General features: G+C 42.2%; 2 protein-coding genes across 2 annotated transcripts; both read left to right on the top strand.

The window, feature by feature from the left end:
• The first annotated feature begins 186 nt into the window (after positions 1-186).
• Positions 187-2,829, top strand: cacybp (calcyclin binding protein). Its single transcript, XM_071377667.1, has 6 exons — positions 187-523; positions 981-1,188; positions 1,317-1,413; positions 1,543-1,642; positions 1,745-1,839; positions 2,009-2,829. The coding sequence occupies exons 1-6, from the start codon at positions 506-508 to the stop codon at positions 2,187-2,189; spliced, it is 699 nt and encodes a 232-aa protein (XP_071233768.1). The 5' UTR covers positions 187-505; the 3' UTR covers positions 2,190-2,829.
• A 2,196-nt stretch (positions 2,830-5,025) lies between these two features.
• Positions 5,026-12,904, top strand: plk3 (polo-like kinase 3 (Drosophila)). The gene is made up of 15 exons (XM_071376131.1): positions 5,026-5,344; positions 6,226-6,333; positions 6,448-6,564; positions 6,666-6,795; positions 6,998-7,085; positions 7,194-7,289; positions 7,563-7,761; positions 7,968-8,094; positions 8,197-8,306; positions 8,751-8,874; positions 9,155-9,238; positions 9,361-9,523; positions 9,677-9,806; positions 11,273-11,383; positions 11,522-12,904. Exons 1-15 carry the CDS (start codon positions 5,135-5,137, stop codon positions 11,714-11,716), a joined length of 1,992 nt encoding a protein of 663 aa, XP_071232232.1. The 5' UTR covers positions 5,026-5,134; the 3' UTR covers positions 11,717-12,904.
• The last annotated feature ends 15,070 nt before the right edge of the window (positions 12,905-27,974 follow it).

Here is a 27,974-nt window from a genome sequence, read left to right on the forward strand (position 1 = left end):
GCGAACTATTAGAATTTTAGCAACCAGGAAATGGCAGAGCGATTTCAGCATATTGCACAAGTGTTTTGCTAGTTTAGGATTTTACTATTCGATAATTATATATGATTGATGTTATGATTGTAAATTTGTACAATTCAGTGTGACTGCGAGAAACCAATAAAACGTACTACTACTGCGTCTCAGAGCAAATATAGTGCTTTCATCTAAATACACTGTTGATTTTTATTCTGAGCCAAATAGTAGTTGTACTTGTTTCCTTCAACTCTAGTAATGTGAAAGAAAAGTTTAAAAAAATGATTCATAGGCTAATTGATTTTCAGGTATCCTTGGACATTGTACAGTGCACATTTTGACCGATAGCGAAAGGTGAAAATATTGGCGGAACTCAACTCAAACATCAATCGCTCTAGACGGAGCATTTTCATTGTTACAAAGGAGCAATTGGAATCTTCGCTGTTAATCTATCCAAACACACCCATACAAACCTTACAGAATAAACGACGAAATGGACCTCAGCGAACAGGTAATCAGCCATCTTGTTATGGGACTGCTGAGGATTGCATGAAAATAGCCCGGTCAAAGTCTTCTCAGCCTGGTTACTTGCCAGTTAGCTACCAATGCTTATCTGGGATGGTATCGTTAGCAAGCTAGCTAACGTTAGCTGATGTTGCGCCATAGAATTGGGAATGAGCTAGAATATTTAATTCTAGTTATTTTAATATGATCTAAATTGTACACAGTTTGTACGGACCAGTAACGTTAGTTAACTAAATATTAAGTCAACCGTGGCATGTCAAGTAGCTAGTCAACTTTAGTTAGCTTAATGTTGGCGTTTTGGTGTGGCAGCTAACTTACTTGTTAGCTAGCTAACGAGTGAGTTGCTTACTAGCTAGCTGTTGCAAATCAATGTTTGCTAGCTAACGTTAACTTTATTCTCGATGTTCAGACAAACGTTTTTTTATATATATATATACACTTAGATCAACCAGTTGGAGACAGACCTACAGGAGATCGCCAGTCTTCTGGAGAAGTCTGAGAGAACACGTGTTCAGGATGTCCTCAAACAGGAACAGAAGAAGATTGAGAAGGAAATTTCAGTGAAGCGACATCAGAAAGAGCAGCAGGCAAAAAGGGAGGCAGATTCAACGTCTGCCTCAAAAGCATACACAGTCAAAATAAACAACTATGGTACTACTTTTGTAATATCTAAAAGTATGAATTGCTTTCCTAGCAGCTCAGCTAGCAAACACTAATTTTAAAAAATGTAGGCAACGGCAACTGCTGCTTTTACAATGAATGCATGTTCTTTGACGCAGGGTGGGACCAATCAGAACATTTTGTCAAAATCTACATCACCCTCAATGGTGTACACAAGATTGCACCAGAAAATGTGATGGTCACTTTCACAGAGAGGTAGGCTATGCTTTAGTCATGTCACATTGATAAATGCTTTAATCCCTTTTCTTTGCTCTCTCTTAGTCAATACTTTTGCCTGTTTATTTTTTTAAAAATTTAAACTGATCTATTGTTTCCTGCATACAGGTCTTTCGTTCTACTTGTGAACGATTTGGATGGGAAGAACCATCAAATGACGATCAACAATCTTCTTAATCCTGTTGATGTTCAGGACAGCTCTAAAAAGGTGTTTGATTCTTTTAGATTTACATCAACATTGTAAACTGCAATACTTTATCTGGGCAAAGTGTAAATTACACACACCTTGTCATATCCTTATTTGTTATAGATTAAAACGGATATGGTCCTGGTAATGTGTAAGAAGAAGACTACCAAGAAGTGGGAATGCTTAACACAGGTGCAGAAACAGATCAAAGAAAAGGAGTAAGTCAAACACAATTTAGTGTGCTAAATAATTGAATGGTTCAAGATTAAATCACTCTTAATTGATTAGACTTGTAATGGATATTGAGCTGTAACTTTGACACTGTTCAGGATGTTTACTGCCAAACCTTCTTAGAGAAATACAAATAACATTGTCGCTTTTGCACAGTAAGCCCAGTGTAAACCCAGACGAGAATGCTGATCCTAGCGATGGACTAATGAGCATGCTGAAAAAGATGTACTCTGATGGGGACGATGAGATGAAGCGCACCATCAACAAGGCCTGGTCTGAGTCCCAGGACAAGAAAGCCAAAGGAGATGGAGACATTAGCAACATGGGCATGTTTTGAACCTGATCCACCCCCTCTAAATCACGTGTCAACCTCATTGCACCTAGAGCCGAGTGTCTGCGTGTTTTCGCTCCTCCCTTGTACTTAATTCATGAATTAAGATCACTAATTAGTAAAGAGCTTCCCTCACCTGGTTTTCTAGGTCTTAATTGTAATCAAAAACCTGCAGACACTAGGCCAGCGATTCACAAACTCTGTCCTGGGCTCATTCAAATTGTCTAAACTTGGTGATTATTTGAATCAGCTGTGTAGTGCTAGGGCAAAAACCTAAACGTGCACCCCTTGGGATCCCAGGGACTGAGTTTGGAAAACCCTGCACTAGGCCTTCCATGGAATGAGTTTGACACCCCTGCTCTAAATCTACCAACCTTCCAGTCCTTCATTCGTTTTTTTATTTTTGTACATTGATTTTGCATTCCAATGCCCTCTTAAAAGTCTTTAGACTGGTTGAAAATGAAAGTTTGCAGTACTGTTCATCCTCAAATCATTCAAAAGGTGATAACTGTGTTAAAATCCCACTTTATGAGGAAGATCACAAAGTATATTTGTGAAGGTAAAATTGCATGTATGTATTCATTCATGCATTTCAGAATAAAATGTCAAAGTTATTCACTATAATTAAATGTTTATTGTTGCCTTCCATAGTCTGATTCTGAAATGCAAGTGAAGTGATCAAGATGCAGACCCCAGGGACATTTACATAAAAAGGGATTGCCATTGTTTGAATTACAGGGGGGCAATTATTAGCAGGAACCTTTATTAAAAAGAAACATTATTTATTCGTAAAATGTATTTTATGCCTACAACCAAGGAAGCAGCTTTCCGATTGCTGAAAATTTACCGTTTTGAAAACAGCGTCTCAACATGTAAAGCTGAGAAAGGGTTGACCTACTGGGTGTGTCCAGATCCTGAATTAACCCAGCCACTGATTATTTGCCATTATAAACAAGGTGGTTTGAGCCCTGATTGTCTGAAATCTGTGATATATCAGACTCTACTGCAGGTATGACAAAAATCATTTTACGATGTTAACAAGTTTATAATAGCTATAAGGCACCTTAGGGGGTTGTGGTATATGACTAATATAGCTGTATCCAGACACTCCGCGTTGCGGTCCCCCCTTCCAGCATTGGGTAACACCGCTGTGCACCCCTAGACTATTTCTATGGCCACAGGCCCTGTTCATGACACAAGCTGTTCGCACCCCTCTTATTGGTGTAGGGAATTTAGCATGTTTAAAGCTTATTTCCTGCAATTCTACACATTTTCTCATGAGGTGCAAAGAACATTTTGATGTTTTAAAGCTATTTTCCTTTCAATTCTATACATTTTACCATGTCTAATGTGTAGTCATGTGATATTTGAGTGACAAAAAAAGTACAGCAATATTTATAGGCTAAAAAAACTAAATAAAAAACGTTAGCTGGCATGGGCTAGTTGATCTGGACATTTCTGACAAGTTATAAATAGCTCGCTAAGGTATGCAATGACTAACATGACAAGAGGAACTCATGATGCACTACCCAAGTTCGAAATTGCACTTTGTGCATTCTACTATTACAACTTTCATGAGTACATTTAAAGCCGGACCCCCGCGCCCCCACTGCCGAATGTGGTATAGTTCATGCTGAAACCATTCAATGTTTACTCCGCTAGGTGGCATCTGGAATCACTTTCCCATGCACTGTCAGAAGTGAAATGAGTAGACAGCCTCAATATGTTCAGCCAAGTGATAATGTCAATGTGATAAAATGCTGTTCGTTGATTGCGGTTTTTATTTTATTACATGTAATTTAATTCCTAAGATACTGGTTACATTACAAATTTTGAGACAAAATCACACTAACAAGATACGTGAATAAATATATATTTAATCGTGAATATCCATGTCATGTGTGACGTGCTCTGATAGAATAGCAATGGTGGGAAATGTACCCAATTGTCATACTAGAGTAAAGGTAAAGATACGTTAATAGAAAATGACTCAAGTAAAAGTGAAAGTCACCCAGTAAAATACTACTTGAGTAAAAGTCTAAAAGTATTTGGTTTTAAATATACTTAAGTATCAAAGTAAATGTAATTGCTAAAATATACTTAAGTATCAAAAGTAAAAGTACAGGTATAAAACGTTTTAAATTCCTTATATTAAGCAAAGCAGACGACACATTTTCTATTTTTTTTATTTACAACTAGCCAGTTGCACACTAACACTCAGACATCATTTACAAACGAAGCATGTATTTAGTGAGTCCTTCAGATCAGAGGCAGTAAGGATGACCAGGGATGTTCTCTTGATAAGTATGTGAATTGAACCATTTTTCTCTCCTGCTAAGCATTGAAAATGTAACGAGTACTTTTGGGTGTCAGGAAAAATGTATGGAGTAAAAAGTACATACTTTTCTTTAGGCATGTAGTGAAGTAAAAGTTGTCAAAAATATAAATAGTAAAATAAAGTACAAATAACCCCAAAAACGACTTAAGTAGTACTTTAAAGTATTTTTACTTAAAAGTACTTTACACCACTGTATGATAGTGTTGTTGCTCTGATAATGTGAAAAAATGTCTTGCCTATTTTATAAGACAGGTTTAAACCGTCCATGTCTCTCAAAAAAATCACATCATTCAACAGCAGTGGAATCAATACAGTCACGTGACTGGATAAATTGTTCATGGGGACATTCAGTATTTCACACACACATAAAAATCACATTTATCGTTTCAGTCAGCTTTGATTGAGAAGTATTTCGAGCAAATATGGTTGGTTCATTTCAGGAATGAGCCACCTATTCATCCGCCCACTTCTGTGACGTCAGGGACAGTTTATATAGCTGAGGAATTTTCTGCTTGGGCATGTCAGATGTATACGAGTTGCATTTCAGGATACAACACCGCTAAAAGGATAAATTGTTTATTCAGAGGATTGTTGGATAATTATTTTTGGATGAATGGATACTGCGTGTTTTACCACCTCTCAGCGTACTTCATGTCTCACGATGAATCCGGATCTATTCAAGCCTTGTCCAGAACATGGCCAAGTTATTCTTCCTATTAAACCGAACAAGACAAAATCGGAACAAATCAAACCAGATCTCGCCCAGGTGGTGACTGATTCCAAGACAGGAAAATCTTACAGCAAAGGAAAGCTTCTGGGAAAGGTATATTATTCTATCAATGTGATCTACGTGCTGCTATGTATCGCACACAAATCAATTATTTAGACGCCGTTCTGGTGATAATGTGGCTTGATGGTAGTATGAAGAGATTGGCTATTGCTGCGTCAGTGTTACAACGTGGCAACTTTCATTAATTGGCATGATTTATTCCGGGTTGGTTCGCATGTTCTGCGAGCAAGGGCTGGGTACACGTTACACTCAAATGTGATTGTTTCATTGCGGGATAATGACCACGTGCGGGATATGACACTCAACCAGCTTCATTAATTCTCTAGCGAGGTATAATCAAAGGTACTATCGAGATTGTCTCTTCTGACTTTATTTTGAGGTCATTGGTAGGCTATCTTCCAGCCGCCTTTTTATTTTATTAAAATAACTATTCTCATGATGGATGGCTTAACGTTCTTTTGCCAGTTGTAATGATGCGATGTAACGCCGGACGTGTCACTGATAATTAAGTAGTTGATAGAATGTACATACATTGTATCATGATACAAGATGCATTTAGAATATGTATGTATCAACACAGCCCAGTGTCTAAACATCTTCGCCTGTCTGCTGCCGCATGGGGAAGATTTTTTTGTTTTGTTAAAATGCTGCAGTCGCATTATCCTAATTCGAATTACATTTCATTATAAACAAATGGTAGTGTAATTGACACAACTGCTAATGTCATTCTTATTTAAGAATTTGTTTGAAGAAAGGCATCGCATTTTTGTACAAGATGTGTGGTTACAACATACGTCATTGGATAGGCAATGCCAACAGGCAGGTGCAAAGTAGCATGCATGAAAAGACATGTCACTGTCAACAGTAATTTTTATGGCCGATACTGATTTGTAGTGTATTGTTTTACTTCAAAGGGTGGCTTTGCAAGATGCTATGAAATGACAGACCTTTCCAGCAACAAAATGTATGCTGTGAAGGTGATACCACAGAGCAGGGTGTCAAAACCTCATCAGAGGGATAAGGTAAGGACGCATTTCATTGTCAATCATCTGCAGACTTTAACTCCTTTCCAAAAAGGATTAGTCTTTATTCCTACTGATATATTTTGTGTACCTGTTTTATTACTCTTCTGACAGATAACAAATGAAATCGAACTTCACAAAACCCTACATCACAAACATGTGGTAAAGTTCTCCCATCATTTCGAAGACCAAGACAACATCTATATTTTCCTTGAGCTCTGCAGTAGAAAGGTGAGCTGTGCGGTTGCGTTGGTCTGTGGTGGTACAGCTTGTGCAGACGTTCTGAAGGGTGTTCACTGGGTACTAACAACACTCTGACCGTGTCTTTGTAGTCCCTGGCACACATTTGGAAAGCAAGACACACACTGACAGACCCAGAAGTGCGGTACTACCTCCGGCAGATCATATCTGGGCTGAAATACCTTCACAACAGAGGCATCCTTCACAGGGATCTCAAATTAGGTGTGTAGGGTGATTTGTGGAATAAGATGTATCGTTTGGATTATTTTACCACACAATCTCTCATTATGTTCAGACATTTTGATCATCTTCGTGGCATATTTTGAATTTGTCATTATTTGGTTGTACTTTTATATCAAAGCACTTCAGACTATTCCTCATGGGAGGCCTGGGAAAACTGACTTTATAAATGTTGCCCTTGCAGGCAATTTCTTTGTGAATGAGAACATGGAGTTGCGGTTGGGAGACTTTGGGCTTGCTGCGAAGTTGGAAACAGTCGAGCAGAGGAAGAAGTAAGTAAACTGGTGGAATATGTCCTATTCCTTTGGCGGAATATTCTTGTTTCCTTCAAAGCCAATCCGAGGTGAACAACTGCTCTAATGCAAATGGTTTCTCCTCAGAACAATCTGTGGAACGCCAAACTACCTTGCACCCGAGGTGTTGAACAGGCAGGGCCATGGAACAGAGTCTGACGTCTGGTCACTAGGTTGTGTAATGTAAGTATACTTGGAATGTTTGTCTTGTTGTCAGTTGTATTTGACTAAGTGCGTACTTGTCACACTTTGATATATGGTGGTGCTACAGCTCCTACTTAGGCCTTGAATGTAAATGATATACACAATTGAGTGTATTCAAATGGTTTAAGGGTTATGCGGTAGACCACTGGTAAGCTAGTTTAGGCTTTTATAACATTCCTCAGAGAGGAATGTGTCAACAGTTTAAATCACCTGGCTGTGGAGAGACTTAATATTTTTATTTGCTTTAACCAGGTACACGCTGATGTGTGGGAACCCTCCCTTTGAAACCCTTGACCTGAAGGAGACATACAAGTGTATCAAGGAAGTAAAATACAACCTGCCCTCGACCCTGTCTCCTGCGGCTCAGAAGCTCATCTCTGGCATTTTGCAGAAGGACCCCAGTGACCGCCTCACACTAGACCAAATCCTGAACCACCAATTCTTCACCAAGGTATGTGGCCCATGCCCTGGAATTAGGCGTGACTTTACAGCACCAATTCCTGATGCTTTTTACTCATTGGATTATATTTTGAGCCCCCTCCAATGCCTTGATTTGTACTTGTATTTTGAATGAAATTCCAATTGCATTATGCTTCATCTTTAGATGCAATTTGGGTACAATTTGCAGTTTCCCTGACCTAAACTTTTTTTTCTCAGGCTTTCACCCCAGATAAACTGCCTCCCAGCAGCTGTGTGACAGTGCCAGAGCTCAACCCGCCCAGCCCTGCCAAGAGGTTTTTCACGAAGATGGCCAAGAGTCTCTTTGGCAAGAGAAAATCCAAAGGTAAGCTTTGTGGCAAGTCATGACTGACCATCAAAAGGCTGCAGTTTAACCCCAGGATTAACTCTTGAATCAGGGTATAATTTAACGGGTTTGGTTTTATAGTGGAGAAGAACCATTGTGAAGAGCGAGAGAGCATCTCCAAACTTGTGTCCGGCATCGTCAAATGCTCCATCAGTCGGCAGATGAGTTACAAAACAGTTTGCACCGATGAGGTATGTATTTTGAAGGATGGATTGTTTTTAGCATAAGCTAAACTTTTCTATAGTGCAGGCTAGACTTAAGGTTAATTACTTTCAAACAATGCAGCAGTGTTGCTTGTTAGCCGAGATGAAGCAAGAGACCTAGACCATCAAGGGACTCAGAGGGCAGTCATAGTAGTGAATGTCTCAGAATAGTGTTGTACTGTACTTAGCAGAATCCCATTTCAGCCAGATGATCTATGGGGAGATTGTGGGTGATGGCTTGATCCATCTTTTAAAAGGTTTGTGAATCAGGCCTGTGGAACAAAATGCAATTGCATATGCACTCTGTAAATCATAGTTCTCCCAGCCCCCTGATGTCTGTAGCTCTCATTCAATACAACAAACTGCATTTGGCTCATGTGCCATTCTTTCTAAGGAAGGACAACCGCTCATGACAGCTGTTTCCTCTTTCAGGCTCCCCCTCCCACAGTAGGCCAGCAAGTCAGCTCTGGTCTGCTGGATACACCAGCTGAGGAGGAGTCCAGGAAGTCTGCAGCATCACGCTCCTTTAAAGGCACGGTGGCCAGCAGCACAGAACGTAAGTCACTACTCGGGTTATGTTTGATGAACCTCAATTGCTGAACGTGATGCTTTAAATGTGGTGATGTGCCAATAATGGACCACTAACAGATCATGATCTCTTCCATATGTATAGCCGAGACAGCTTTTCATCTACATGGGTTATATTTAAGTGGCATAAGTGCATGGCTTGTTTTGTAACATCTGAGCTCATGGGCCTGATAAGTGGTTGAATCAGTTTGCCAGACTGTCACACTGTTGGTGGGGAGTTCAACTAAACTTCACCCTCCCCTCTCAAGCGTGTGAAGATGGCCTTACCCCAGCGTCTATAGTGGAGTCGGCCATGAAGGTCCTCAACAGCTGTTTGTCTGCCATGCCTGCAGGTGAGCTTTAAGCCTCTCCACAAGCTATTCTAGTACTATACTTCAAATGGCATTTAAACAAGTTGATTATACTGAAATCTTCTATTACTGAGCCATTTCTAAACTAGTGTCTTCCTCTCCAGCTACAAGAAACCCGCCATGTCTTTCCAGGCCCAAATCCTTTATCTGGGTCACAAAGTGGGTTGATTATTCCAACAAATATGGCTTTGGCTACCAGCTCTCCAATCAAAACATTGGTGTGCTCTTCAATGAGGGGACACACTTGAGTCTGTGTGATCAACGCAAGTAAGAGTCCTTTTCAACTTGATAAATTATGATCAAGCAGTTATTAGCCTTAGTTTATTGATTTGCCAACCTGTATTCTGCTGGTTTATTGTAGCCTTTTCAATGTCTCAAACCCTTGTCTTGTTTAATGCATCTCCATTGTTTTCCCCACAGGACTGTGCACTACTGCTTGACCAACAACAAACACTTCACCTTTCAGGCCAGTGCTTTACCAGAGCAGCTCTGCAGTCAGAAGCAGATCGTGGAGCTGATGGCCAACTACATGGAACAGAACCTCATGGAGGTAATGCATTGAAGGTTCTCTATTAACCACCTTATCAGGGTATGACTAATCAGGATGTACAGTGCTGTGCAAAACTATTCATCCCCCTCTGCTTTTTTCCTATTTTGTTGCATTACAACCTGTCTTTAAAAAATATTTTTATTTATGATTTCATTTAATGGACATGTACAAAATAGTCTAAATTGGTGAAATTAAAAAAAATAACTTTATTTAAATAAAAAAATGGAAAAGTGGTGTGCATATGTATTCACCCCCTAAATAAGATCTGGTGCAAACAATTACATTCAGAAATTGCAGAATTATTTAGTTTGCACACAGGTGGACTTGATTTAAGGGTCACATGCTCTGTCACATGATCTCTGTGTATATATACACCTGTTCTGAAAGGCCCCAGAGTCTGCAAAGCCTCTAAGCAAGGGGCACCACAAAGCAAGCAACACCATGAAGACCAAGGAGCTCTCCAAACAGGTCAGGGACAAAGCTGTGGAGAAGTACAGATAAGGGTTGGGTTAAAAAAAAAAATATCCTAAACTTTGTAAATCCCACGGAGCACGACTAAATCCATTATTTAAAAAATGAAAGGATATGGCACCACAACAAACCTGCCAAGAGGGCCGCCCACAAACTCACGGACCAGGCAAGGAGGGCATTAATCGGAGGCATCAATGAGCTCCACAGCGGAGATTGGAGTATCTGTCCATAGCACCACTTTAAGCCATACACTCCACAGAGCTGGGCTTCACAGAAGTGGCCAGAAAAAATCCATTGTTTAAGGGAACACATTTTGTTTGCCAAAAGGTATGTGGGAGACTCACCAAACATATGGAGGAAGGTTCTCTGGTCAGACAAGACTAAAATTTAGCTTTTTGGCATGTCTGGTGCAAACACAACACCTCGAACACCATCACAACAGTGAGGCATGGTGGTGGCAGCATCATGCTGTGGGGATGTTTTTCATTGGCAGGGACTAGGAAACTGGTCAAAATTGAATGATGGATGGTGCTAAATACAGGGAAGTTCTTGAGGGAAACCTGTTTCAGTCTTCCAGAGATTTGAGACTGGGATGGAGGTTCACCTTCCATCAGGACAATGACCCTAAGCATACTGTTAAAGCAACACTCCAGTGATTATTAAGGGGAAATATTTGTCTTGGAATGGCCTAGTCAAACCACAGACCTCAATCCAATTGAGAATCTGTGGTATGACTTAAAGATGGATGTACGCCAGCGGAACCCATCCAACTTGAACGAGCTGGATCAGATTTGCCTTGAAGAATGTAGATATTTTGCATCTTCAAACTGGTAGGTATGTGTAAATCAAATGATACAAACCCCCAAAAATCAACTTTAATTCTAGGTTGTAAGGCAGCAAAATAAGAAAAATGCCAGGGGGGTGAGTACTTTCCCAAGCCACTGTAGTTTGATCTAAATGGGGTTGTAATGTAACAAGTTTCTTGTCTCTTCCAGGGTGGCGACCTCCACTGTGAAGACCAGCCTCCCTCCCAGCCACCGCTCCTTCTGCAGTGGGTGAAGACCGACCATGCTCTGGTGATGCTCTTCAACAACGGTACCCTGCAGGTAAGGCCTTACAGCCACACTGTCACAACCTGTAGATGTAATGCTGCTTTTAGAGAACCAATTTAGTTTCAAAACCCTCTTGTGATAGCTTAGCACTAATTATGCCCCGTGACTTTATTTACCTTCCCCCCTCCCCAGGTGAATTTCTACAACGACCACACCAAGATCATCCTGTGCAAGTCCTCCGACTCTTACCTACTGACCTATATCAGCCGCGAACGCGTCTCCTACACATACCTCCTGAGCATGCTGTCAGAAATGGGCTGTTCTGCCGAGCTGAGGCACCGCATGCGCTACGTGGTCCAGCTGCTCCAACATCACGGAGATTCATAATGGACCCACAGCTCAAGTAAGGTGAGGTGGGGGGGGGGGAAGCTGATCATGGCTCTGTACCTAGGGAAAACTTCTCCCCCAGGGCCATGACTCCAGGCGCCATCCAAGTCTCAACCAACCTGCTGCTTTCTGCTTCCACTGGGAGCAAATGACCAGGAGGCTCTGTTCATTCAGGGAGTCCTCCCCAATCTTAGGCTAGTGTCTGGCCTCTGGACTATGGTGCCCTTTGTTTTTTGTTTTTTTGAATGAACCTATAATCTGACTACAGTATCACACTACTGGCTTGATTCACTTCATGCACACAAAAACCTGACCCTGTTCTCTCAGCTAATGCTCAGACCTGATTCTGAAATGGCAGAGTGGGATCACAAGCTGCCAAGTGACCACCCCCCAATGTCAAAACTGTGAAGTTGGTCTTCGCTTTTTTTATGCTTTGACATCGCTTGCCTTTTTTATGATAATTACACTTCACAAATTGGTACACAACAGCATACGGAGGGCAATGGGTGTGACGACTTTCACTTTCTTTGGATTCGCAGTAATTTTACCACTATTTTAGTTTTTAGCTATAGATACCAAAAGGTCATTATTTTTTAACCTTAACTGGGTAATATAGATTTTTAGTGTTCAGTTGAAAAAGGCTGCGCTACATTGCATTGCGATTTGGCAAAGGGGATAAAGTGCCTTTGAAGGATGTCTGCCTGTATTGTGCAATAACAGCCCTTTTGAATGTGGATGTGGTGGCATGAGATGGTCTACGGAGGCAAGTACTTTTTACTTGGAATTGGTTAACTTCAAATGTCTGAATAGCACTAGTGTCACTACCTGGTATAAGATTTTGATAAAATGGTATAACCCTGTAGTATCAGTATGTAAAAAAAATAAGTATTGTGTTTATCATACTGTACCATCCTCTTTGGTTTACATTGCCCTCTACCCAGAGTTTGATCCTTAAACTGTGATTCCTGAGTGCAAGTATTATACCACTTCCAGGTAATGTCTTGTCAAATCCAACGTTTTGAAAGGATCTGCTTCTTCAGAATCTTTATTTTTGTGCACAATAATGTCCTGTATTTATTTTATTTATACATTTATTTATTGTGTAATTGTATGGTCTTGACACATGGGAAATGTTCAATATGATCACATTTGTGCTATATTGGCGTAAAATAAAGTTTATGGAAATCACATTGACCATTTTGAATTATTTGACAATTTGCTTGACTTTAATCAAACTACAACTGAATGTTTGCTTTTTTTGCCCCATGAGCAAAATGTCTGTACAAGAATGCAACATTTGACAATGACGTTGGTGAAATACAAATTGATCCACAAACAAGTGTTGGCCATACATTAGAACTAATGTTCTAGCCCTAGGAATTTACCAACAATCTTCCAGGTGAACTAGATGCAACTTAGATCTAATGGTTGTCACTCAGTGCCTTTTACTCACGCAAAATAAACCTAATGGACCAAGGAAATAATAGGGGTTTTTGGAACATGGCAACTGCAAAGTCATCAGGCTGCGAGTCCCACAGACAGCAACTGGCCACCCATGGGTCCTGTCTCCTGTTCTGCCCCATGACCTGATGCACCAGCATGTACTGTGCAAGACTGATCTTTTACTTTTCACTGTCTGACAAGATGGCTGCCGGAGTCTGTCCAGTTAACTATCCAACATGGCTTGCACAAGCTTCTGGATCTTACTGGCTTTAAATAGATGGCCCTTCTCTGGTTGTCTGCTAGGTGTTCTCAGGCTAATGGAGAGGCAACCAAGAAGCTGGCCAGACTGCCCTGAAGCCAACTGCCAAAGAAAGTGTTTGTCAGGGCGATTGAGTCACGGCATAAAAGGGTAGTTGCTGAAGTTGCTGGCTCCTGGATGAGGACTTTTTTTCCCCTTACCTTTATTTAACTAGGTAGGCAATTTGAGAACAAGTTCTCAATTACAACTGCGACCTGGCCAAGATGAAGCAAAGCAGTGTGACAGTTACACATGGAATAGACAAGCGTACAGTCAGTAACACAATAGAAAGAGTATATACAGTGTGCAAATGGCGTGAGGAGGTAAGGCAATAAACAGGCCATAGTAGCGACATAATTAGTTTAGCAAATTAACACGAGTGATAGATGAGCAGATGTGCAAGTAAAAATACTGGTGTGCAAAAGAGCAGAAAAGTAAATCAAAACATATAGGGGGACAGGCCCCAGGGAAGCCCCTCAGGAGTAGAGTGGGGGTGTTGTGGGTGGTGCTCCCGGACCCCCATGGTTCTGTGGCTTGCTGGTTAAACTGGGCCGGGGGCTGCTGGGTTATATCGAGCCAGACCTGAAAGTCAAGGGAGCTGTACTGTACAAAGATGCTGGTGCATTCATTTCATCGCATGAATTTACGTCACTATTCTGTGCCAGAGGAATCAATCTGTCTTGAACTATTGATTTCACAGTGCTGCCCTAATACTTGTCTATGGTATTAGTAAAATCCACGTGGAGATTGAAAGTGGTCTTGAGATAAAATGTAAATCAGACACGAATACCTTGTCACGAGTTCTTTCTGAATTTCCATAATCCACACCAACATAGCATTTTGGATTACTTTAACTAGTTTCATCCCATTGGCTAATACCCCCATGAATTCCTATCAGCATGTGTAAAATGCCATCATTCAGTACAAGTTCTCCTATTCAACAGGAGCTTTAAATATCCTCTTTAAAGCTACGTACAGTATGTAAGAACATGCATACAATAGCAGGTGAGAATTAGCTTTTAACAAAACATGGCAGGGAAATTATGTTCACTTGAAAAACAAGTTGTTGCATGTGTCACTATATACAATCACATTTTGTACAGTAGCCTACTACCCTCCACTTCTCTTCAAATTAGTCAACCATGTAGCTGGTGGCATAAAGTGGATATATACCACACCCACCCTAAAAACAACAAATGGACTTACTGTCACTAGCCCGCTACAACCAATAACGACAGTAATATTAATATGACCTTACCTTTTAAATTCAACTGAGACTATGATGATAAACTCTCTCGTAAAAGCAACAAAACATTTCACAATGTTTTCAAATTAGAAATTTGGTGAAAAAAATATGAAATCCCCTTACCTTGATGACTTCTGCAAATCCAATCAGTTTTCCGCGTTGATTCAAAGTCATCACATAGATACATTTGTTTTAAATGACACGGCAGCAACTCGTTTTTGCCCAGTGGGTGACTTACTTCCACGTCCTCTGCTGTACTTACTTCCACGTCCTCTGCTGTTGTCATGACAAATCATTTTATTTAACCTTTAAGGAGTGACCTTCTGAATCAATGGTGTCTGTGTTTGCTCTCTTTGGAATCATTCGATTAAGAATTACATATACGAATGGATGAATATGACATTGTCAATAACTGGAATAGTGAACAGGATCCATCATGAGGGTATTTCATTGCTGAGTTTCTATAGCATTGGTGTTGGAGACACTATTTACATTGGACTATTTAATTTTGAGATTCGTGCATGATTAACAGATGACCTTCCATATAGTACGATGGCTTTGTATTTATAAAGCACAAAAATCTGCGTTTACACAGGCAGCCCAAATTTTTATATTTTCCCACTAATTGGTCTTGACCAATCAGATCAGCTCTTTTGCCAAAAATCTGGCAAAAGATCAGGATTGGTCTTTTGCCAGATTTGTGCATGTGTCATGAGGTGAAAAAGTGACAGATTCTTTAGGATATGGGTTAAGCAACCAGGGTGAAGTAGAGGCAGACAACAAAGGCATTTATCAAATATTTAATAAACTAAAGAATGGTTTCACAGGGTCACCTTTTCAGCATGGCCTTTCAATCTGGCCCAGGAACACATTCACAAACCATGCAATTTAAAACATACACTTTTCTTTCCCACATCTTCACTCATAAGACTCCATTACCCTCATGCTCCCAGGAACCACTATACCTCTGAACTCCATCACCACCTCTGAATTTTTTTAATGTGAAATAAAGATCAGAATTGTGCTGCTTGTGTAAATGCAGCCTAAGATCATTTGGGTAGGCAAAAATGGCCAGGTTATACATCAGAGTAACAGGCTGTGTTTACACTTTTTTTTCACTAATTGGTATTTTGACCAATCAGATTAGCTCTGAAAAAGAGCTGATGTGAAAAGATCTGATGTGATTGGTCAAAAAACTAATTAGTGGGGGAAAAATCTGAATTGGGATGCCTGTGTAAACGCAGCCACAGAAACCCATGGAAGAGAGTGTGTTTGATGTGGACTGGGGATCTAGCTAACTCCAGAGTATCTCTCACTTGATTGCATTAAAAAAAATGTAACCAAGTCAGTTAATTAAGAACAAATTCTTATTTACAATGACGGCCTACCCTGGCCAAACCTGGACGACGCTGGGCCAATTGTGCACCGCCCTATGGGACTCCCAATTACGCCGGATGGGATACAGCCTGGAATCGAATCAGGGACTGTAGTGACACCTCTTGCACTGAGAGCCTTAGACCTCTGCGCCACTCGGCACACTCGCAACATCCAAGCAGCGGAACTGGGGCACCAGCGGGTGGTCATCAAAAGACATCTGCCACCCATTGGGAGAGAGAATGGGTTTACGCCTGCCTTACTCAAGCTAAATGTGCTATTCCAAATGCTTAATTGCAATGTCACTTTAGCTTTTAATTTCACGGCATTCAGAGTAATGCATAGGTACAAATGAGAATCATTCTTAGTTTTTAAGGAGGGTATTGTTTTACTCTAACCAAAAATACCACCAAAGCATCCATGAGAGTAACTCTGTCTGTTCAGTCTCTAGGCATTTAACATTGTGACATCAGAGGAAGAGAAGAAGGGCAGAAGCACTGATGAGCAGAGGACCATATAATTAACTTGCCTAATTAACAATGTTATCTCCTCACGGTCGCATGTACTGTACCTCCCTATTTTCAGGGCTGCAGAATAGTTCTGAGGGCTTCTGAAGGGATGACTCAGGGATTTCCAAGGTCTTGCAGTATCATCTTCAGATGGAAACTGAGGGTTTCTGCTTTCTTTCATGTCTGTTCTGTTGAAGCTGATAGGGATCAATAACTTTGATGTTGAACAACAAAGAGGAGAGGAGAGAGGTTGATGACTTCACTTCTCCTTTGAATGGAAAATATGTTTATATACTATAGCTAAGGGAACTTTTCTGTCAGACTTTGAAGACCTTGTTAGGTCGGGTTTTATTTGCTTTTGTCTAGATTAAACCTTTTTATTTTATCTATGTGATGGAGTGGGAGGGAAACTGTATTGACTCCAACCACTTCAGGAATACCTTCTATTAATTTCTATAATTTCTATGGCCTATTGGCCAAAGGATGCTAAAACCTGACATGGCATAGAAATATCAGCCAGCCCACAGTTTTAGTAACAATAGGTGATCATTGGACCCTTACGACTCTTCAGAGCTGAGGTTGAAGCACACCTGTAATGTCAGCCTAACCTACTGTTTTTATCCATTATTACATTTAAGGATTCTGTTGCCTTGAATTATTAATATTGATTCAAGATGATGCATATTTCATCTAATTTAATCATGGCTTCTATGTGACCTCTAAAGTATACAATAGGCACCATTAAAATGTGTTGACAACCCACAGTGAATGGATGTTTGCATCCTGTATTTTGTAACTAAAAAGACATACATCCCTTTATCCAATGCTCTCGGTGCTTAAAACATAATCACATAATTTTGGTGATTCATGCACAAGTAAGCCATGGAGAGACAAAACAGAGAGCTAGGGGCACACTTTGTTATCAGTGATTGTAAACCCTTGTCTCGGTTTTGACCTTTCTGCAGCAAGCTGAAGGATTTCTTTGGAGTGCCACTCAGTTTTGGCGGAGAGTCTCTTTCTGGTAAAAAAAAAAAAAAGAAACACTCAAATATTTCCCTAAGGAGAACACAGTATCTTTTTCAAAGCTGTTTCAAAGCTTGATGTTCCAACTTCTCATCATTCCTTTCATACAGTGCCAGTATGTGCCAATATGCTTTTGTATAATCATGACATGCTACTTATTGTATGTTCAGGGAGGATCATTTGAATGCTAAATGCAATATTCTAAATGTGAGTTCAATGGATGTATTTGCATGTGTCCCAATATGTATAACTTTGTAGAAGAGATGTAATCAACTGACAACGACATAGTTCAGAACCGACCAACTTGGTCAGATAAAGGTTAAATAGAAGAACATTTGGACTATGAAAGTTTATTAGAAACTTTTCTCTCGTGGAAAGACTATGTAACCATAAATGGTATCAAGCATCTGACCAAATTCCGTGAGATTTTAGTTCTGGGTTAGGCAACATTTTTAGAGACAGGAAGAGTAACAGAGTAACTGTACTGAACGACCAGTTCAAAAATGGTGTGATTATATTAGCCTAGAGGCTAGTTACCATATGGTGTCCTGCACGAGTTTTGCGATATCAGATGGTCACACCCATATTGATCTAGCCACACCTACCAAACGGGAGCAAACATACCTCAAAGACTGTTGAAGTACGGTGCGAATCGTTTAGGGGAATGTGTCGTTCAGTACAAACCGTCACATAATGTAGCAAGCGTTGAAGCAAACTGAACACACCCAGGTGATACTTTAAAGGCCTAGTTTTCCTCATGTGATACAAGTGAGACGTTCTCAAATACTGAACAGTGCAACTGAACTGGTAATATTAATCCGTATTTAATTTGTTATGATTTTTGCACATTTATAGGGATTTCTAACTGGATTAAACATTTACTTTATTTGGTGGGCAAATACACTGTTTCCTTATTAAAACAGAGACTTGATTTAGCATTTTTATTTGTTTCAGAGACAGAGCTATACATTTTATTTTATTTTGGGAAATGTTGGTTGGAATTTTGGTCCGTATGCCAGCTGATTTACAGTGGGGAGAACAAGTATTTGAAACACTGCCGATTTTGCAGGTTTTCCTACTTACAAAGCATGTAGAGGTCTGTAATTTTTTATCATAGGTACACTTCAACTGTGAGAGACGGAATCTAAAACAAAAATCCAGAAAATCACATTGTATGATTTTTAAGTAATTAATTTGCATTTTATTGTATGACATAAGTATTTGATACATCAGAAAAGCAGAACTTAATATTTGGTACAGAAACCTTTGTTTGCAATTACAGAGATCATACGTTTCCTGTAGTTCTTGACCAGGTTTGCACACACTGCAGCAGGGATTTTGGCCCACTCCTCCATACAGACCTTCTCCAGATCCTTCAGGTTTCGGGGCTGTCGCTGGGCAATACAGAGTTTCAGCTCCCTCCAAAGATTCTCTATTGGGTTCAGGTCTGGAGACTGGCTAGGCCACTCCAGGACCTTGAGATGCTTCTTACGGAGCCACTCCTTAGTTGCCCTGGCTGTGTGTTTCGGGTCGTTGTCATGATGGGAGACCCAGCCACGACCCATCTTCAATGCTCTTACTGAGGGAAGGAGGTTGTTGGCCAAGATCTCGCGATACATGGCCCCATCCATCCTCCCCTCAATACGGTGCAGTCGTCCTGTCCCCTTTGCAGAAAAGCATCCCCAAAGAATGATGTTTCCACCTCCATGCTTCACGGTTGGGATGGTGTTCTTGGGGTTGTACTCATCCTTCTTCTTCCTCCAAACACGGCAAGTGGAGTTTAGACCAAAAAGCTCTATTTTTGCCTCATCAGACCACATGACCTTCTCCCATTCCTCCTCTGGATCATCCAGATGGTCATTGGCAAACTTCAGACGGGCCTGGACATGCGCTGGCTTGAGCAGGGGGACCTTGCGTGCGCTGCAGGATTTTCATCCATGACGGCGTAGTGTGTTACTAATGGTTTTCTTTGAGACTGTGGTCCCAGCTCTCTTCAGGTCATTGACCAGGTCCTGCCGTGTAGTTCTGGGCTCATCCCTCACCTTCCTCATGATCATTGATGCCCCACGAGGTGAGATCTTGCATGGAGCCCCAGACCGAGGGTGATTGACCGTTGTCTTCAACTTCTTCCATTTTCTAATAATTGCGCCAACAGTTGTTGCCTTCTCACCAAGCTGCTTGCCTATTGTCCTGTAGCCCATCCCAGCCTTGTGCAGGTCTACAATTTTATCCCTGATGTCCTTACACAGCTCTCTGGTCTTGGCCATTGTGGAGAGGTTGGAGTCTGTTTGATTGAGTGTGTGGACAGGTGTCTTTTATACAGGTAACGAGTTCAAACAGGTGCAGTTAATACAGGTAATGAGTGGAGAACAGGAGGGCTTCTTAAAGAAAAACTAACAGGTCTGTGAGAGCCGGAATTCTTACTGGTTGGTAGGTGATCAAATACTTATGTCATGCAATAAAATGCAAATGAATTACTTAAAAATCATACAATGTGATTTTCTGGATTTTTGTTTTAGATTCCGTCTCTCACAGTTGAAGTGTACTAATGATAAAAATTACAGACCTCTACATGCTTTGTAAGTAGGAAAACCTGCAAAATTGGCAGTGTATCAAATACTTGTTCTCCCCACTGTATATGTGAAAACACGTAATTTTTTACATGACATTTGTGCCCTCCCTTGTTTTTATATTAGTGGTGTTTGATTTAGTGCTAATTTACCATTATAATGAAATGCTCTTGAGCAGGGATTAAATTGCGATTTTGTTGTTAATAGGACTGTTTTCACTTCACTGTCTCACATCCTAGTAATTTCCATGTTCCCCCTCTGCTCAGCTCAAGTGCCTGCAATCAATTTGTTCTAAGAGTCGACCTGGGATTGACTGACTGATGTCATAGATGTACCATTAACGACTCTAGTGGCCCACGAGGACTGAATCACACAGGGAGAGTAACGTCACTCTGGAAGCCCACAGCAGGATGTGCTCTGCCTTCCCTTCCTTACATCCTTCCCTCTGTTACTCATCATAAAAACAGAGTAAATCCTAGCACCCCCCTTCCATTTCCAGTTTTTAGTCATTTACCAGACGCTACCATCCAGAGTGACTTACAAGAAGTTACAGAGAGGAGTGAGGTTTGTGTTTATGTAAAGTATTAAGAGTTACTGACAACTTTACTCTCTGATGATAGTGTCTCCTCTGATCCTGTACCTGTGATTCTTTAGAATATTCTATTTCTCCTCTGATTGGACTATTCTACTTCCGTTCTTATCACTATTCAGTCCTGTCTAGTGATTAGCATGGCTTCCTAGTATGACAGCAGCCGCAGAATGGAAGGCTATGAACAATGGTCTAAAGTAACTAAGTAAAAATACTTTAAAGTACTACTTAAATAATTTTGTGCATATATCTCTACTTTACTATTTCTTTTTTGACAACTTTCACTTCTACTCTATTACATTCCTAAAGAAAATACATACTTTTACCACCATATATTTTCCCTGACAGCCAAAAGTCATTGTTACATTTTGAATGCTTAGCAGGAGAGTAAAATGGTCCAGGGGTCCAACACGTGGTCATACCTACTGCCTATGATATGGCGGACTCAACTAAACACAAATGCTTCATTTTTAAATGATGTCTGAGTGTTGGCGTGTGCCCATGGCTATCCGTAAATTCAAAAAACAAGAAACTTGTGCTTTTAAATTATTTATAGCATTTACTTTAACTTTTGATACTTAAGTATATTTAAAACCATATACTTTTAGACTTTTACTCAAATAGCATTTTACTGGGTGACTGTCACTTTTACTTGAAACATTTTCCATGACAGTATCTTTACTTACTTACTCAAGAATGATATTTGGGTACTTTTTCCACCACCGACTATGAAAACCATCTCAACAGGAAGTGAAACATCTGGAAAAAGGCATTCAGAAATTCAGGTCTGTGGGTCTGAGAATGTTCCTAATTATTAACTTGTGTTTTCCCGGCCACATGGCAGCTCTGGGAGAGGCAGCCAGATCAGGGCCTATTGAGGTGTTGGCGGTGGGTGATTTCCTTATGAAGGCAGGGCTTGTGTGGGTGGCTGGGAGGTGGTCTGAGTGAACTGACTGACTGAGTGGGTGGATGGGCGATGGGGGACTGACTGACACTAGCTTCCTCTGAACAGAGGTGCTGCTGCTGTTGGGCAGGCAGAGGCCAGGCTGATAAGCAGCCATTGTGATGAAGGTCAGAGTGGAAGATTTGGAATGCCATTTTCTCCTCACAGCAGACTAATAGAGGCCATGTTTTTTTAACGACATAGTGTATTTCTTCTGGAGGCATGGAGTTCATCATGTAAGGGTGGGAAATGGGAATGAATGACCTCATTCATTTATCATACGAGTCAGCAGAGACACTCTAGTCTGTGTGTGTCCCAAATGGCACCATATTCCCTATATGGTGCACTACTTTTGACCAGGGCCTATGTTGGGAATAGGGTGCCGTTTGGCACGCAACCCAATTCTGGTCAAGTGAGCTGTATACTCTCAAAGACCTCACTCAAGATGGTCGGGGTCAAATTGACCACATTCACGTTATTGTCACATGTTAGGCCCCTTGCTTTTTTAAATTTCTACTAACGACATTTAACATTTAACATTTAAGTCATTTAGCAGACGCTCTTATCCAGAGCGACTTACAAATTGGTGCATTCACCTTATGATATCCAGTGGAACAACCACTTTACAATAGTGCATCTAACTCTTTTAAGGGGGGGGGGGGGTTAGAAGGATTACTTTATCCTATCCTAGGTATTCCTTAAAGAGGTGGGGTTTCAGGTGTCTCCGGAAGGTGGTGATTGACTCCGCTGACCTGGCGTCGTGAGGGAGTTTGTTCCACCATTGGGGTGCCAGAGCAGCGAACAGTTTTGACTGGGCTGAGCGGGAACTGTACTTCCTCAGAGGTAGGGAGGCGAGCAGGCCAGAGGTGGATGAACGCAGTGCCCTTGTTTGGGTGTAGGGCCTGATCAGAGCCTGAAGGTACGGAGGTGCCGTTCCCCTCACAGCTCCGTAGGCAAGCACCATGGTCTTGTAGCGGATGCGAGCTTCAACTGGAAGCCAGTGGAGAGAGCGGAGGAGCGGGGTGACGTGAGAGAACTTGGGAAAGTTGAACACCAGACGGGCTGCGGCGTTCTGGATGAGTTGTAGGGGTTTAATGGCACAGGCAGGGAGCCCAGCCAATAGCGAGTTGCAGTAATCCAGACGGGAGATGACAAGTGCCTGGATTAGGACCTGCGCCGCTTCCTGCGTGAGGCAGGGTCGTACTCTGCGAATGTTGTAGAGCATGAACCTACAGGAACGGGTCACCGCCTTGATGTTAGTTGAGAACGACAGGGTGTTGTCCAGGATCACGCCAAGGTTCTTAGCACTCTGGGAGGAGGACACAATGGAGTTGTCAACCATGATGGCGAGATCATGGAACGGGCAGTCCTTCCCCGGGAGGAAGAGCAGCTCCGTCTTGCCGAGGTTCAGCTTGAGGTGGTGATCCGTCATCCACACTGATATGTCTGCCAGACATGCAGAGATGCGATTCACCACCTGGTTATCAGAGGGGGGAAAGGAGAAGATTAATTGTGTGTCGTCTGCATAGCAATGATAGGAGAGACCATGTGAGGATATGACAGAGCCAAGTGACTTGGTGTATAGCGAGAATAGGAGAGGGCCTAGAACAGAGCCCTGGGGGACACCAGTGGTGAGAGCACGTGGTGCGGAGACAGATTCTCGCCACGCCACCTGGTAGGAGCGACCTGTCAGGTAGGACGCAATCCAAGCGTGGGCCGCGCCGGAGATGCCCAGCTCGGAGAGGGTGGAGAGGAGGATCTGATGGTTCACAGTATCAAAGGCAGCCGATAGGTCTAGAAGGATGAGAGCAGAGGAGAGAGAGTTAGCTTTAGCAGTGCGGAGCGCCTCCGTGACACAGAGAAGAGCAGTCTCAGTTGAATGACTAGTCTTGAAACCTGACTGATTTGGATCAAGAAAGTCATTCTGAGAGAGATAGCAGGAGAGCTGGCCAAGGACGGCACGTTCAAGAGTTTTGGAGAGAAAAGAAAGAAGGGATACTGGTCTGTAGTTGTTGACATCGGAGGGATCGAGTGTAGGTTTTTTCAGAAGGGGTGCAACTCTCGCTCTCTTGAAGACGGAAGGGACGTAGCCAGCGGTCAAGGATGAGTTGATGAGCGAGGTGAGGTAAGGGAGAAGGTCTCCGGAAATGGTCTGGAGAAGAGAGGAGGGGATAGGGTCAAGCGGGCAGGTTGTTGGGCGGCCGGCCGTCACAAGACGCGAGATTTCATCTGGAGAGAGAGGGGAGAAAGAGGTCAAAGCACAGGGTAGGGCAGTGTGAGCAGAACCAGCATGCCACTGACTTTGAGTAAAGCCAGAGTGTCTATGTATGTATGTATGCGGATGACCCTATACACGTCAGCTACTCCAGCGACTGAAATGAGTGCAACACTCAACAAAGAGCTGCAGTTAGTTTTAGAGTGGGAGGCAAGGAATAAGTTAGCCCTAAATATTTCTAAAACTAAAAGCATTGTATTTGGAACAAAACACTCACTAAACCCTAAACCTCAACTAAATATTTTAATAAATAATGTGGAAATTGAGCAAATTGAGATGACTAAACTGCTTGGAGTAATCCTAGATTGTATACTGTCATGGTCAAAACATATTAACGCAGTAGTAGCTGAGATGGGGAGAAGTCTGTCTATAATAAAGCGATGTTCTGCCTTCTTAACAACACTATCAACAAGGCAGGTCCTACAGGCCCTAGTTTTGTCGCACCTTGACTACTGTTCAGTCGTGTGGTCAGGTGCCACGAAAATTGCAATTGGCTCAGAACAGGGAAGCAAGGCTGGTCCTTGGATGTACACAGAGAGCTAATATTAATAATATGCTTGTCAATCTCTCCTGGCTGAAAGTGGAGGAGAGATTGACTTCATCACTACTTTTATTTATGAGAGGTATTGACATGTTGAATGCACCGAGCTGTCTGTCTAAACTACTGGCACACAGCTCGAACACCCATGCATGCCCCACAAGACATGCCACAAGAGGCCTCTTCACAGTCCCCAAGTCCAGAACAGACTATGGGAGGTACAAAGTTCCACATAGAGCCATGACTACATGGAACTCTATTCCACATCAAGAGCTGCCATTCTTGTCTTCATGGTGTGTAGAGCATTCAAGGCACGGTTTAAACTCTACCCCTCCATTTTTTGTCTGTGTATTTTGATGTGTCAGCAGCAGCATTTGCCAAAGACATTAGGGGATTAGATCAGTATGTCACACAAGGTGTCTCCACATTATTCAAGGGTGTGGACACGCTGTTCCAGAAAGTCTTATTGTCTCTCTCATCAGGGAGAAAATAATTCAATGTGTTGTTCTCCCTGATAAACAAATATCCCACTGGGCACAAACTGTTTGAATTAATGCTGTTTCAACGTAATTTTTTTACGTATTTTGATATGGAATCAACAAGGAAAATACATTGGAATTGAAAAAAGTTGTTTTGAGGGTGAAATTTCAACCACAGGATTATGTCATCATGGTAATCAAATTTCAACATAGACAAACCTTGTATAAAATATGTTGAATTTGTACCTTTAAAACAACATCAGATCTTCAACATTATATCCACTATCAGAAAAAATATATAGGCTGGGCAGCACCTCCTACTGGAGAATTGATCTATCTACAGATAGAACAGCACACGACGAGTGGGGGCGGTCTGTGCATATTTGTAAACAACAGCTAGTGCACAAAATCTAAGGAAGTCTCTAGATTTTGCTCACCTGAAGTAGAGTATATTGTGATGAATTGCAGGCCACACTACTTGCCTAGAGAGTTTTCAGCTATACTTTTCGTGGCTGTTTATTTACCACCACAGACAGATTCTGGCACTAAGACCGCACTCAGTCAGCTGTATAAGGAAAGAAGCAAACAGGAAATCACTCACCCAGAGGCGGCGCTCCTAGTGGCCGGAGACTTTAATGCAGGGAAACTTAAATCACTTCTACCAAATTTCCATCAACATGTTAAATGTGCAACCAGAGGGAAAAAAATTCTAGATCACACAGAGACGCGTACAAAGCTCTCCCTCGCCCTCCATTTGGTAAATCTGACCACAGCTCTATCCTCCTGATTCCTGCTTACAAGCAAAAATTAAAGCAGGAAGCACCCGTGACTCAGTCTATAAAAAAGTGGTCAGATGAAGCAGATGCTAAACTACAGGACTGTTTTGCTATCACAGACTGGAACATGTTCCGAGATTCTTCCGATGACATTGAGGAGTACACCACATCACTCACTGGCTTTATCAATAAGTGCATCGAGGACGTCGTCCCCACAGTGACTGTACGTACATACCCCAACCAGAAGCCATGGATTACAGGCAACATTCGCACTGATCTAAAGGGTAGAGCTGCCGCTTTCAAGGTGCGGGACTCTAACCCGGAAGCTTACGAGAAATCCTAATATGCCCTGCGACAAACCATCAAACAGGCAAAGCGTCAATACAGGGCTAAGCTTGAATCATACTACGCCGGCTCCGACGCTCGTCTTATGTGGCAGGGCTTGCAAACTATTACAGACTACAAAGGGCAGCACAGCCACAAGCTGCCCAGTGACACAAGCATATCAGACGAGCTAAATCACTTCTATGCTCGCTTCGAGGCAAGCAGCACTGAGGCATGCATGAGAGCATCAGCTGTTCCAGACGACTGTGTGATCACGCTCTCCGTAGCCGACGTGAGTAAGACCTTTAAACAGGTCAACATACACAAGGCTGCGGGGCCAGATGGATTACCAGGACGTGTGCTCTGGGCATGTGCTGACCAACTGGCAGGTGTATTCACTGACATTTTCAACATGTTCCTGATTAAGTTTGTAATACCAACATGTTTTAAGCAGACCACCATAGTCCCTGTGCCCAAGAACACTAAGGCAACCTGCCTAAATGACTACAGACCTGTAGCACTCACATCCGTAGCCATGAAGTGCTTTGAAAGGTTGGTAATGGCTCACATCAACACCATTATCCCAGAAACCCTAGACCCACTCCAATTTGCATACAGCCCAAACAGACCCACAGGTGATGCAATCTTTATTGCACTCCACACTGCCCTTTCCCACCTGGACAAAAGGAACACTTATGTGAGAATGCTATTCATTGACTACAGCTCAGCGTTCAACACCATAGTACCCTCAAAGCTCATCACTAAGCTAAGGATCCTGGGACTAAACACCTCCCTCTGCAACTGGATCCTGGACTTCCTGACAGGCCGCCCCCAGGTGGTGAGGGTAGGTAGCAACACATCTGCCACGCTGATCCTCAACACTGGAGATCCCCAGGGGTGCGTGCTCAGTTCCCTCCTGTACTCCCTGTTCACCCACGACTGCATAGCCAGGCACGACTCCAACACCATCATTAAGTTTGCAGATGACACAACAGTGGTTGGCCTGATCACCGACAACGACGAGACAACCTATAGGGAGGAAGTCAGAGACCTGGACGGGTGGTGCCAGAATAATAACCTATCCCTCAACATAACCAAGATTAAGGAGATTATTGTGGACTAAAGGAAAAGGAAGACAGAGCACGCCCCCATTCTCATCGACGGGGCTGTAGTGGAGCAGGTTGAGAGCTCCAAGTTCCTTGGTGTCCACATCAACAACAAACTAGAATGGTCCAAACACACCAAGAAAGTTGTGAAGAGGGCACGACAAAACCTATTCCCCCTCAGGAAACTAAAACAATTTGGCATGGGTCCTGAGACTCTCAAAAGGTTCTACAGCTGCAACATCGAGAGCATCCTGACTGGTTGCATCACTGCCTGGTACGGCAATTGCTCGACCTCTGACCGCAAGGCACTACAGAGGGTAGTGCGTACTGCCCAGTACATCACTGGGGCTATGCTGCCTGCCATCCAGGACTTCTACACCAGGCGGTGTCAGAGGAAGGCCCTAAAAATTGTCAAAGACCCCAGTCACCCCAGTCATAGACTGTTCTCTCTGCTACCGCATGGCAAGCGGTACGGGAGTGCCAAGTCTAGGACAAAAAGGCTTCTCAACAGTTTTTACCCCCAAGCCATAAGACTCCTGAACAGGTGATCAAATGGCTACCCGGACTATTTGCATTGTGTGCCCCCCCCCAAACCCTCTTTTTACGCTGCTGCTACTCTCTGTTTATCATGTATGCATAGTGACTTTAACTATACATTAATGTACATACTACCTCAATTGGGCCAACCAACCAGTGCTCCCGCACAGTGGCGAACCAGGCTATCTGCATTGTGTCCCGCCACCCACCACCCGCCAGCCCCTCTTT

The sequence above is a fragment of the Salvelinus alpinus genome, chromosome 30, assembly GCF_045679555.1.
Source record: "Salvelinus alpinus chromosome 30, SLU_Salpinus.1, whole genome shotgun sequence".
NCBI lineage: Eukaryota > Metazoa > Chordata > Actinopteri > Salmoniformes > Salmonidae > Salvelinus > Salvelinus alpinus.